This window comes from Alexandromys fortis, unplaced genomic scaffold (assembly GCF_014885135.2).
Source record: "Alexandromys fortis isolate MF-2015 unplaced genomic scaffold, M_Fortis_MF-2015_v1.1 scaffold_16, whole genome shotgun sequence".
In the NCBI taxonomy this organism is placed as follows: Eukaryota; Metazoa; Chordata; class Mammalia; order Rodentia; family Cricetidae; genus Alexandromys; species Alexandromys fortis.
The window spans coordinates 314618-328394 of NW_026067893.1; the positions used below are offsets into that span (position 1 = coordinate 314618).

Here is a 13777-nt window from a genome sequence, read left to right on the forward strand (position 1 = left end):
TTCACTCTTGTGACACCTATCAAAAATGTATATCTACTATGCTTGGCACATAGTAAAGTGCTTGACACTTGATAAAGATTTGTTGAAAGAGTGCTTTACTGGAAATCATAGTTTATAAGTACACTGCCACATTCTTATAAATAAAATGATAAACGTGATGGTAGACATGGTGATGCAAGCCTGTAGTTCGAGCTCACTGCAGGCTAAGGTGGGAGAATTGAAAATTCTGGGCCAGCTTGGAATTTTTTCATTGCATAGTGAGATCCTATCTCAAAAGCAAAACAAAAGAGAACAAAACCACTCTCAAAAACATTCCCTACACTGGTCCTGAAGAACCATAGCCACAGGATCTCCAAAACTCAGGACAACAGCAGGATATATGAGAGAAGTTTTGGTGAGGGTCTAGTTTTAATGGAGTACCAGAAGCCAGAGGCCTTGAACTGGACCAACGAACATTTGCAAGTAAAGCTGTCTTGGCGATAGGATATACTGCATGACAAACCACAGCTCCCAATGTCATGACAAATTAATATGTGATGGCGAGTTGGAAAAATGGAGGAGCAAAATGTTTTTGGCGTGTTTTCTTATTTACTTACTTATATTTTCTTTTGTGGGACAGGTTACAGGTGTGGAGTGTGGACATGGAAGGACCGGGAAATGACTAGGATTGGGGTGCATGATGTGAAATTCCCAAAGAATCAGTTAAAAAATTATGTTAAAAAATTCCTTACATGTATGAAAGAAACTATCCCAGGAAGTCAAAAGTAACTTGACAAGGTAAAAAAACATCAGCTTTGACCATGCTTGAATAGTTTCAAACGTATCTTCAAGTTGCTTGTTTCCTGATGAATGAGCATTAATCAATCAGTAAGCAATTATGCTTTTTTCCTGGTCCAATTAGCTCCTATCTTTTTTTTTTTTTTTTAAATCAAGGAATCCTTTGAAAGGAGGCATTGGGTGTCTTATCTCTACCACTCAACATTATGGCTGCTAGAAGTTACCCAAAACCTGGTGGGGGAATATATTTACCCCTACAATTGATATCATTGCTTTCATTAACAAATAGTACCAGACCCCAAATAAATTATTGGAGATGGTGTCTTGTGTGCTGCCCAGTTAGTCTTGAACTCTGGATTCAAGCAACCTTCTACCTTAGGCTTTGAGTGGTTGGAACTTCAGATACCAGCCACCATATAAATAAAGTAAAAGTAATTCGATAATTTTATTTAATGCATTTAAATCTTCATTGGCTATTATATCACCAATGTTTCATATGCTTCAAACAATGTGAAAGGGAAAATTATGAATATGAGGGATATTTGATTTCAGTTCATCTTTTAATTTTCTAGGGTTCATTCGACTGGGCCTAACAAATGAGTAATGCTGAACCCATTTACCTTTAAATTTTTTTTAGATTTATTACTGTGTCTGGGTATTTTGCCTTCATGTATGTAGGTGGACCATGTGTGTGTCTGGTGGTTGTAGAGGTCAGAAAGTGCCACATACCCTGGGACTGGAGTTATGGATGGATGGTTGTAAACCACATTGTGGATGCTTGGAATCAAACCTGGATCTTCCTCAGGAGCAACAAGTTCTCTTAACTGCTGAGCCATTTCTCCAGCTCCTATTTTTTTTTTTATCCTTTTCTGATATGATAAGCATCTTCTGATATTTAGGTCAAGTTTCCTTTTATTTTATCGTTTGTATCTTTCTTTAGCCTGTGAATTAATTTTTATGTAATAAAAACTGCATGAAAGAACTATTTGCTCTTTATGCTTGGCTTTTAAATTTTGAGTTAATTATAATATACACAACGAAATCCCTTGATCATTCCCATAAAACAGTTGCTAAAGCATCTTAGTATTTGCTGCTCCTTTAAACCAACCCTGTCTGGTATTTGCTTTGGAAGGTGAAAGCTCATGCATTTATCATGGTCTAAGTATTCTGGGGTAAGAACTCTTGAAATAAACTTAAAAACTCTGTGTCTGCATGTGGGTATGTAGGGTGCCACGGGGAGGCCAGAGGTGCTGGATACCCGAGACTAGAGTTATGGGTGGTTATGAGCAGCCTGGCATGAGTGCTGGGAACTGAACTAAGGTGCTCTGCAGGCCCAGAACCCTTTTAAAGGTTGAGCCATCTCTTCAGACCCTTAAAAAGCCCTTTAACTTTTTAAATTTTATTTGAGAAATGATTTCTCTGTGTAGCCCTGGCTCTCCTAGAACTCACTGTGTAAACTGAGCTGACCTTGAACTCAGAGCCTGCCTCTGTGTCTCCAGAGTGCTGGTATCAAAGGTGTGCGCCACCACCGCCAAGTTTTTGATTTGAAAAGAAATTGTGCTTTTTTTCCCCCCATCTCTTCATTAAATGGAAAAACCTCATTGTGGAGACAGAAATAAGAGATGCTTTTGTGGCATGTACTGTAGTTTCCTCATTCATTGATACAGTATCTCATTAATTCACATATCCAATATTTATTATTGTAAAATGTGTAATAAACTTGCAGTAATTTATCCCACCTTTTCCTTCCGAACCTTTCTTATTATGGTGCTAGGGACTGAGCCAAGGGCCTTGTTCATGCTAGGCAATCTTCAGCCCTGAACTCAAGCTATTTCCTACCAAGAGCTTAATAATTCGACGCAGTTTAAATGGCTTTCAAGCTCTAAGCATAGTAATTAATTTCTGCACACTAAGTTTGTTAGTCAGCAATAAAAGACATGGCTTGCAATAAACCCTTTTCCCACCAACACACATTTCTTTTGTTTGTGACGTGGACTGTTATGTAAAAATCGACGACACTCGCGTATTTTCAAACACACAAATAATCTGCTATTTTCCAGGGCCTTCTCCCTCTTATGAGGTGGCTCTGCCAGCACTAGCTTTCTCTTGAGAATCCTTGAGACACTAAACCCACAAGGATACCAAATAATTCTATTAGTGTGCTCCCCTCCCCTTCCTTGTCAGTCAAGCGATTGGTACCCTATTTCCCAGCGCCGAGCTCCGCATTTCCGTTAAGTAAATTCGGCTGGCGGTGGCAGCAAAGGCCTTTAATCCCAGCACTCGGCAGAGGCAGGAGGCCGACCTGGTCTACAAAATGAGATCCAGCACAGCCAGAGCTACACCACACAGTGAAACCCTGTGTCGAAAAACAAAAAACAAACAAAACTCTTTCTCAGCCTTCCTGACAGGCGAGGAGCCTGCGTAGCCAATGTGACCTTAACCTAACGCGGTCTGCCCACGGGCTATTCGCTTTGGAAGTGATTGTGGAGACACTGCCTTTTCTCGTCGCAGATCTGACAGCAAATTCCCCTTTCCCAACCCACGTTCGTTCGTTGGAGCACCGCTGTCGGGAGGAAAATGTCTCCAAGGTCCTCCCCTCCCGCGCCCCAAGGGGTACACAACTGTTCGCGCCACCCGGTACCCGCCGCCACGTCAGCCCGCGCTCCACAGACGAGCGCGCCTGCGCGTGGAGAAAGTCGGAGCATGCGCAGAGGCCCGCCCTCGACATCCGGGGCTCGGGCGGCGGCGGTGCCGCCGCAAGGGGATCACGTGGCTCCTTCCTTTCCGTCTCTGGCCGGCAGGGCGCGGGCGACTGCTGGCGAGGCGCGTGGAAGCTCGCGCTAGTTCCCCTCCGCCTCCTCTCCCGGTCCGGGCCACTAGGGAGTTCGCTGACGCCGGGTGAGCTGAGCCTACCGCCAAGATGCCGGCCTATTTCCAGAGGCCGGAAAATGCCCTCAAGCGCGCCAACGGTGAGTAAGGCAGCAGGTCGCGCCGCACAGGGCCGGCCTGAGGCTTGGGAGGTCGAGGGCCCCGGCCCGATTCCCGGAGCCCGGGCTCTGGAGCCCGGTGATCACGGCCGCCTCCACCCGGGCCGTGTTTCGGCACGGCCTCCCCGCTCAAACGGGCCGCGGCGGAAAGCGCGGATCAGGAACCGTCACCCCGGCATGTCTTCCCTGGCTGACGCCTGATGCTTGCGTGGCGGGGTCTCTCCGGCCCGGCGAGCCTTCCCCTCGATCAGCCTCCCTCCGGCTTTTCAGACTCGAGGGCTGCTTGGGAAGCCCCGCGCTCCCTACCGCCATCTGGGAGTGCCGGGGAGGAGGAAACATGGCTCCCTCCCGGGGACAATGCACGCGAGAACCTCGGCTCCACCTCCCGCCGGGGCCGGGAACCCGGCTAGTTTACCTCCACCCTGCCTCTCAGGCACGTCTGGCCCCAAGTCCCACGCTGAGGCCTGCTGGGTCAGGGTCCACTTCCTTTACACAGTCGCTAGTTTGCACTTCAGGCCTCTCATCCATTAACTTGTTTCCTGTGCCCCCCCCCCCCCCCATTGATTAGGGCCAGTTCGAAAGCCTATTCTGAACCACGAAAAGTTAATATTCTTTAGGGATTTAAAAATGGTTCTCCCCAGACAAGCCTCTAGAGTTGTTTCCCCAAGGTCACTTGGGAGCTTCAGGAAACTAAAACCAAGGTCTCTTGATAACCAGATTTTTTTTTCTTTTTTTCCTTTCTCCACCGCATTCCCACCGTCTGCTGTTTCTCTTAACATATGTGTGTTTAAACCCTGGCCCTTGCAGGAAAGACTTGTCCTGATCTCTTTAGTTTGACATTGTGAGGTGGAAAAGTCGTATGCACATCTCTGATCTTTAAAAATTGCCTTAAAAAATCCTAATAATTCTGTAGCCGTCTCTCCTTTTAACTCTTAATCCAAACAGGTAAACCATGTATGTTGAGGGTTTATGTTTGGCGAGCTTGTTAGAAGTGGAGGGCTTATTTTGTGAAAAGGCCATTTGAGTCAGTACTTACAAAGGAATACTGTTGATAGTCTGCCAGGAATAAAGATGTGTTGGTTACATACTTCTGAAATGTATTTTTTTTTTTTGTGGTTAGGGAGTAATCTGGAATAGAGTAATTATGCATCCTGGAATTGTAGTAGAATTTACTAAAACTGCAAGTTGCTGATAACTAACCTAATACTACTAACACTAATCTATATTTGAAATCAGAGGTGTAGCTAAGTTAGGACTTTTGATGTTCTGAAACTTAGAATTCCGTTGCGCTGTAGAAAAGGTGGACTTACTAGGTATAGCTGTTGTATAGATGTTTATTTGTAACATTTCACCAGCGGGCATCCCCGCCCCCCATCGTTGTCCACTTAAAATACTAGATAGTCTTTGGCCTACATACATACATACACAGTAACATGCTGACCTTGTATTTTCCTGTTTGGAATCAGCATGTGAACTTAATAGTTCAATAACTTTTAAAGTAAGAAGGTTACATAATGTGTTCTATATTTGTTTTCACTGTTTCTCAGTTGAAGTAGACTTGATTAATGATGAGCAAGTTGGGGAAAGTAGCAGTAAAGTACTGTGGGTAACGTGGATTCTATTGATGTATCTTTCCAAAGGCCTGTGTTGACTTCTTGTTGCAGCCCCATTAGTGTCTGAAGTAGCAAGTGGTGATTCCTTAGCTTCCAAGGGACTTATCTGGAACAGATTGTCTATCACATTTAGCACTGTTTATAGGACATTAAGTAGAATAATGAAAGGGCTTTTCACATTTTAGAAATCTGTTTACTTAAATGTTTTATCTGTAGCATCTGTAACCCCAGCGATTTTTTTAATAAAATAGACTTCCAGTCACACTAAGCAGTCACTTCTGAGGGAAAAATGTCAAGGCCTTTTCACTTTACACACAAACCCTACAACTCCTGCCTTAAGAGATGAAGTTGTTATTGGAACCCCACAGTTGAGTAGTAACATTATCTGTTGCACAGAATAGTGAAAAATGAAGGATTGATGTGAACCTTTTCATGGTTTCAATCATGTTCTAAAGATAAACACGGAATGCTAGTAATTTCTACACTTATTCTCTTAATACATAAAATTCTGGATTTCAGTTTCTAGAATTTTAGTCTTGGAATCATTTTAAGTGTTGAAATCCTAGCTTCATCAGGCCTTCCTACCCCATTAACTAGGAGCATTAAATCTCACAACCATGGATCATGAAGAGTTTGTTCCAATTTCATTGTTTTGTTTAAAAGTATTCATCCCTTCCCTTATTTTTCTTATTATTTGGGGGACAGTGCGGGTATCTGTATGATAATTTTGTGTTTTGAGACAGGGTCTCTTATGAATCCACCTAATGAGTGCTGGGGTTAATTTAAAGGTGTGCTCTATTACGCCCAGTAAAATGTTCACTTAAGTGTGCTTCCTTTAGTTATTTGAGACTTTCAGAGTTAGAAAGGATAAGTTTTAAACCAGACTTACCATTAAAGGTTTATTTTTGTAGGGTTTTTGTTTTAGCACCAGAGTCTTATTAGGTGGCCCAGGTTGCCATCAAACTTGATACTGTTGCTTCAACTTCCTTCAGTGCTGATGATACAGATTTGATACTACCACATCAAGCTTCTAAACATGACATCAAGAAACCACTCTAACAACCAGCTGTAACTCTAGTTGAAGGGGATCTATCCTCTTTTGACATACAAAGGCATGCTTGTGGGGCACATGCAAGCAAAACACTCACACATAAAATAATTAAGAAATAGTATTTTTTTTTAAAGTAAAGAAGCCCCAGGTCCATTTAAAAGTATATAGTGGGAAAGTGGATTATTCTTATATTTCCAGTGTTTTGTATTTTATCATGAGTTCACTCCTCAACTTTAACTTTATTTGTATTTCATATTGCAAACATTGAATAATAGCTTGAAAATATAAATCCTTAGTGTACAATTAGGAGTTGGGTACATGGGTATGATGCCATTTTAATGTTGCTGTTATAATTTTCTTTTTATTTTATCTTATCTTATGTGTATATGTGTTTTGCCTGCATGTATGTCTGTGCACTATGTGCAAGTAGTACACTATTAGAAGTCAGAAGAGGGTGTCAGAAAGAGTTGGTAGAGATGATGCGCGCTTCCATGAAGGTGCTGGGCATAGAACCCAGGTCTTTGAAGAGTAGCCAGTGTTCTAAATTGCTGAGCCATCTTTTAAGTCCTGCTGTTATGGCTAAATTAATTCACTAAGGTGGGTTTTTTTTTTCTGATAAGGACTTTCAGTTAAATAGCTTTGAAAAACACCTAAAGTAGCATGGAAAACAACCTTAGGCACACTTCAGGAAGAGGATAGTGCTTAAAACAGAATTTTTGGTTCTAATATATCTAGCTGTACTAACTTGTTTCATTTGGTAAAATTTTGAGGCAACAGTGTGTGCTGAAATGAAGATGGTTGTTTCCACATAATGTTGAGCTTCTATTTGTTTGCTATGAATACTATTTAATACTGTATGGGTGGTGCTAAGGTTGTTTGCCTGGCATACTGGGGGTGAGGCGCTAGGTTTGGGTCCCAGCACTGGAGGGAAAAATAAATAAGAGGACTAAGAACATTCTGTAAAGGTGCTTAGTTTTTGATTTGATGCATGATTTGTTCAGGTCTAAACTTAGTATGTTCGAGAGCCGCAGGAGAATTGTTTCACTGGAAGAACTGGGAAGCACCATTCCGGAAATCTTAGTCATTAAACCTGTAGATCTAGTAAGCTCCCTATAAATAAGAAACTTTATTGGCTTTCTGTGTGCATGAGTGTATGTATGTGCACCTGTGTGTTTGGTGTTGGAGGAGTTCAGAGGACAGGGTATCAGATTCCCTGGAACGGGAGTTACAGAACTTGGGTGGAAAGAACAGCCTCAAATGCTGTCCACTTTAAAAAAAAAAATGGTACTGAGGATTGAACCCAGGGCATCTAACAATCTTGCTTTAAGGCAGAACATCCCAAATTCAGATTAATTCAGAAGAGAAATTATTTGCTCAAGTGTTTTGTTTTTTTGTTTGTTTAGGGGATAGTGGAGACAGGGTTTTACTATGTAGACCACATCCCAGATTCAGATTGATTCAGGATTTAAAAAAAGAATTGTTGGCTCAAGATTATTTTTAGGGGGTGGTGGAGACAGGGTTTTTTACAATGTAGACCAACCAGTCTGGCCTCAAGCTCACAGAGGTCCACCTGCCCCAGCCTCCCTGCTGGGATTAAAGGTGTGGGCCACTATCCCTGACCCCAAGTCTATTCTTTAGGAGGAAAATAAACAGTTTAAAAAATGGAGATTAGTAAAACCAATGTTTTAACTCCTTCAAATTATGTTTTAAAACTGTGCAGTAGAATCTATTTTTGTTTCTGAATTTTTGTGTTTCAAAATTCAGCATTTTGTGTGTGTGTTTTCAGCCTCCTAAATGCTAGGATTACATGTATAAGCTACCACTTCTGACTTAATTACTAAATTTAAAAATGAACCTAACCAGTTGACTAGATTAACTATTTTCTATTATTTGTGTGAAGGGGGAAAAGGACAAAAACAAATTTTTACTTTAAGCCACTTCTGTTGGCTGAATTTGAAAAGGTGCTGCATAAAATTTAAGATAGCAGCTGGATTTGGAAATGTTACTTACTACACACAGTGCCTTCAAGCTCAATAAAGTCATTACTTTGCCATATAATTTTTAAACTAACATTAATTTAAGTTTATAAAAGTTTTGAGTTAAGACGCATTTAAAGATAGTACAGAGTTTTCACCACAGTTCCCATTAATGAACATCTTAAAACAATATGGTATATTGCTCATAACTAAGGAGCCAGTAAATGAAGTTAATTTTTTTTTTTGTTATTTTGTATAGGATGTAAGATCTTACTTTGTAGCCCTGGAACTCACTAAGTAGACCAGGCCAGCCTCCAACTTACAGATTTGCCTCTCTCTCACACACACATTTTTTTTCTTTCTGTTGCTGTTGTTTGTTTTGTTTTTCGAGATAGGGTTTCTCTGTGTGGCTATTCTGGAACTCAGATCCACCTGCATCTGTCTGCTAAGTGTTGGAATTAAAGGCGTGTCATTAAGCTCAGCAGCTCCTTTTTCTTTTTTAAGGTTTATTTTTGAGCTGGGCCACTGTGTGTTGACCGTTCCCCTCAAGAAAAAAAAAGGTTTATTTGTGTGTGTGTGTGTGTCTGTAAAATTCTGGAAGAGCCAGATGAAGGCATTGTGTATCCCCTGGAGCTGAAAAGTTACAAGCAGTTGTGTGCTGCCTGATGGGGGTGTTGGGATTTAGATCTGTGTAATAACAGGACATTCTCTTAACTGCTGAGCCATCTTCTCCAGACCCATGAATTCCTTTCTTGTCTTTTTTTGGTGTGTGTATGCGACTCATTTGGATTGTCACATTTCTTATTTATTTATTTATTATGTATACAATATTCTTTGTGTATGCCTGCAGGCCAGAAGAGGGCACCAGACCCGATTACAGATGGTTGTGAGCCACCATGTGGTTGGTGGAAATTGAACTCAGGACCTTTGGAAGAGCAGGCAATGCTCTTAACCTCTGAGCTATCTCTACAGCCTCCGGATTGTCACATTTCAAACTCACATCTATAACTTCAGTTTAATCCCAGTCAACAGTTTAGCTAGCTATTTTGTAGATGATTGCAAAATTTGTGTGGAAAGGCTCAGACCTATATCAGATCAGAGATATCAACTGACATACTTAGTATCCAGTTTCGAGACTACTGGATTTCCTTCAGAATAAACTCATTTAAATGTAGTCAGTTGACCTTAGATAGTAAAAACAATCTACCGTTTTTCTACTTCATAAAATCTAGCAGAAATGAAATTATCCATGGAAATGTGATGAGGTCATAATTATACTTTCAGTTATTGGGGGAGGTATCCCCCCCATCCATGACTTCAGTTTCTGGAATTTTAAAATCACTGAGCTCTATATAGACACTATATGTTGAGATAATACTAATTTTTCATCATTATATGTTGGATGATTATGGGATTTTTTTTAAGATTTATTTATCATGTATACAGTGTTCTCCCTGCATGTATACCTGCAGGCCAGAAGAGGGCACCAGATCTCATTACAGATGGTTGTGAGCCACCATGTGGTTGCTGGGATTGAACTCAGGACCTCTGGAAGAGCAGGTAGTGCTCTTAACCTCTGAGCCATCTCTCCAGCCCCGATTATGGGATTGTTAATCAGAAGCCAAACATGTAAAAAAAAAAAAAAAAAAAAAAGGAGTAAGCTAGAACATTAAATCAGTAAAGGGACAAGATTTAGATTTTAAAAAGTTTTTCCTTTACATTTATTTGTGCAAGTTAAGGGGACAAGAGTGGGTTTTCCTGCCACCATGTGGATTCTAACAATAAAACTCAAGAGGGTCAGGGTTGGCAGCAAGGGCTATTGAGCTATTTCCTTGGTCTGTCATTTAGGTTTTTATGTATTATGTACAGCTAATTTTAATTCTCATTTTCTTTTCCAGAATTTCTTGAGGTTGGCAAAAAGCAACCTGCACTGGATGTTCTTTATGATGTTATGAAAAGTAAGAAACACAGAACATGGCAAAAGATACACGAGCCAATTATGTTGAAATACTTGGAACTGTGTGTGGATCTTCGTAAGAGCCACTTGGCTAAGGAAGGTTTATATCAATATAAGAACATCTGTCAGCAGGTACTGAGCTCAGTTTTTTTTTTTTGTATTTTTAAAGGCTTTTAATAACTTCTAGAGTAATTTACTTTTCAAATTGTTTTCTATCTCAGTTTGATTTTTAAACATTCTTTTAGTTCATTGGAGAAAAATTAATTCATTTTCTTTCTTCCTGTAGGTAAACATTAAATCTTTAGAAGATGTTGTTAGGGCATACTTGAAATTAGCAGAGGAAAAAACAGAAGCTGCTAAAGAAGAGTCCCAACAAATGGTGTTAGATATAGAAGATCTGGATAATATTCAGACTCCTGAGAGGTATGTGGGTTTAATGCCTTAGTAAGTATTTTGATAGTTGGCACAATGGTTCATTTGTTTGTTTGTTTTTGAGACACCTGACTGTCCTGGAATGTATTCTGTGAACCAGGCTGGCCTCAAACTCACAGAAATTCGCTTGCCTCTGCCTCCTAAGTGCTGTGATTAAAGGTGTGTGCCACCACTGCCCAGCACAGTGTTTTTCTTTTTCATGGGCCACTATCATTCCCCTACTTGAAGGTAGGTGGTTATCAGAAAAACTGCTTAGAAGCTTAAAATGTATACTTCACCAACCATGTAAGTAATATTTAAAATTTACACCTTAGGATAGAACATGCAATAAAATTTAAACAGTTGTAATACAGACTGAGAATTCAGGGACATCTCAACAATATATATGAGGTTGTGGGAAGAGTGTCATTGTTGGTTTGGGCTTTCAGATCACAATAAAATAGAAAATTACTTAAAATAGTTTTCCATGGACTTTCTTTGTAGTGTTCTCTTAAGTGCAGTAAGCGGGGAAGACACTCAAGATCGTACTGACAGATTGCTTTTGACTCCTTGGGTCAAGTTCCTGTGGGAATCATACAGGCAGTGTTTGGACCTTCTTCGAAACAATTCTAGAGTAGAGCGCCTTTACCATGATATCGCCCAGCAAGGTAAAATGACAATATGAAATGTTAATAAACTGATTTGAAAAGTTGACTTTAGAATAGATTTTTGTACATTAACATTTTGTTCTCTATAGTTTTTAAAAACAACTAGTTTTAGCCTTGGTGAAATGAAATTGATCTTTATTGCATAAATAGCTGAAAAAGAGATCTGTCTTATAGGTTTAAGAATTGTTCTACTGACTTTTGAAGCCCCCTCCTGCCTTTTTAAAGTTAAGCACACTGAGCAATAGGCTTTATTTTGTATATTTTCATATTATTATTCTTCATTCTTGATTATCTTACTGCCAACTCCCTGACATCTGTGCCACCCCCCACTCAGCGAAATATTTTAAGAGTAAAGATGTCCCCAAAAAGTACTCTGATATTGCATAGATGTGCATTTTGATGGAACAAGTAGTTCATATGCTCTTCTGTTTCTGTATTTGAAATTAGATTAGGTAAATCCTCATTACATAGTTGTCATTAGTACAAAAGCATGTTGAATTTATATACATAAGATATGTAAGTTCATTGTATTTCAGCCTAGCAACTCTTGCGTTTACGTTTTTGAAGGTGACTCTGGGTTTGTTTATTTTGAATTAATTTTTTTTTTGTGTATGGGTGTTTTGACTGTCTATGATACAGACATACATGCCTGTTGCCTACGGAGTCCAGAAGAGGGCACTGGATTCCCTAGAACTGGAGTTACAGATGGCCATAAATTGCCATGTGGATTTAGGGAGTTTTAACTTGAATCCTCTGGAGTAACCAGATGTTGAGCCATTTCTCCAGCTTCTGAGACTTTTCCTAAATTCAAATTCTATTCATTTCCTATTTGTAGATTTCTGGGAACCATATCTTGGGCCAGGATTTATGACCATGTCTTATTTTGCTCAGGATTCAGAGTGGTGGTATAGGTTCATGAGGGAGTTAAGACAAATGGTGAGCTTAGTTAATCTTGCTAAAGTTGATCTTAATATGTGGTGTATTAAACTTACTCAGATACTGAAGTTGACAAAATATCTAATTCTTGTTTGACAATTATGCTTACAGCTTTCAAATTCTGCCTCCAGTACACTCGGAAGGCTGAGTTCCGCAAGCTCTGTGACAACTTGCGAATGCACTTAGCGCAGATTCAGCGCCATCATAACCAAAGCACAGCAATCAATCTTAATAATCCAGAGAGCCAGTCCATGCATTTGGAAACCAGACTTGTTCAGTTGGACAGTGCTATCAGCATGGAACTGTGGCAGGCAAGTTAACTGTTAGCTTTGTTCCATTCCCTCTCCACCTTGAGTATTAGTATTTACTCAATACTGGTTAATTTCAGTGGGTAATGTGAGAATTTAAGATTGTCTGACAGTAGGAAGAGTTCTAGACAGGAAGTTCAGAGGTCAGTTTTTAATCACTTGCAAAATCTGGACTAAACTATGAAATCTTCATTCTATGCCACAACAAAACCCTGCATCATGGCCACTGCTCAAAATGTGGTTTTATAAGTGGTCTCTGATTGGTACCATTCTGAGCTGGGTGGTCTGATGAAAGAAGTATGGAGAAAAATATTAAAAGATGCAGGTATTTTGTTCCTGTTGCTGCTGGTGCTGTTGTTTCCTCCCCTCAATACTGTTTGGTTTTAGTGCCAGGGATTAGTACCTGTTTATATGCGCATGCCCTTCTGTGCTAGGTGTCAAACCCAGAGCCTTGTCTTGACTTGGTAGGCCAGCACTTTAATGAGCTAAATCTCCCAACCTCGTGGTGTCAGTAGTTAAACTTTGAAATGGCAAGCATGTGCAACACCACTGATTACATCTCTAGCTTCTACAAACAGTATTAAATAGCAGTTTCCTCATAATTTTGTGTTAATCTGATATTACATTTTAACTTTATGAGCATTTTTTGATGATGAGAATTTCAAATTACATGTCCTTTTCTCTGTTTGGAGAAGTGCTGCTTTAGCACCATGCATGGTATGTATATACTGCATTTTAGAGATGGCATTGGTGATAAAAAGCTTCCTGGCCCTTTCCCCCTTAGTTTATAGTCACATCATTTTGTGGCTTTATAACTTGAGGACTTTCATATTTATTTAACATAAAACCCTATTGAAATTACAAAGGATTAACTAAAATATCAGCAGTTTTTAGTTAAAATGCTTTAACTAAGAGTTAAAGTAATAAATAAAAGTAAAAATGTGATTTAATTTTCTGCTTTTGCTCATAGTCTTTTTCCTTTTTTATAGGGACACCTGTCTTAAATTACTACATGTAGAGGGCAAGCAAACATGATTATATTAGGAAAAGTATCTGGGACAGCCAAGACTGCACAGAGAATCCCTGTCTTGAA

At 39.9% G+C, this 13777-nt stretch overlaps 1 protein-coding gene across 1 annotated transcript in view; it reads left to right on the top strand.

Annotated features, from left to right (window-relative positions):
* Positions 1-2545: 2545 nt before the first annotated feature.
* The window catches only part of Eif3a (eukaryotic translation initiation factor 3 subunit A), a 31102-nt gene continuing 19870 nt past the window's right edge, over positions 2546-13777 (top strand). The window contains exons 1-5 of the mRNA XM_050148674.1: positions 2546-3746; positions 10303-10493; positions 10648-10784; positions 11277-11440; positions 12488-12691. Coding sequence (XP_050004631.1) covers positions 3698-3746; positions 10303-10493; positions 10648-10784; positions 11277-11440; positions 12488-12691 — 745 coding nt within the window. The 5' untranslated portion in view covers positions 2546-3697. The remainder of the gene's footprint in view (positions 3747-10302; positions 10494-10647; positions 10785-11276; positions 11441-12487; positions 12692-13777) is intronic.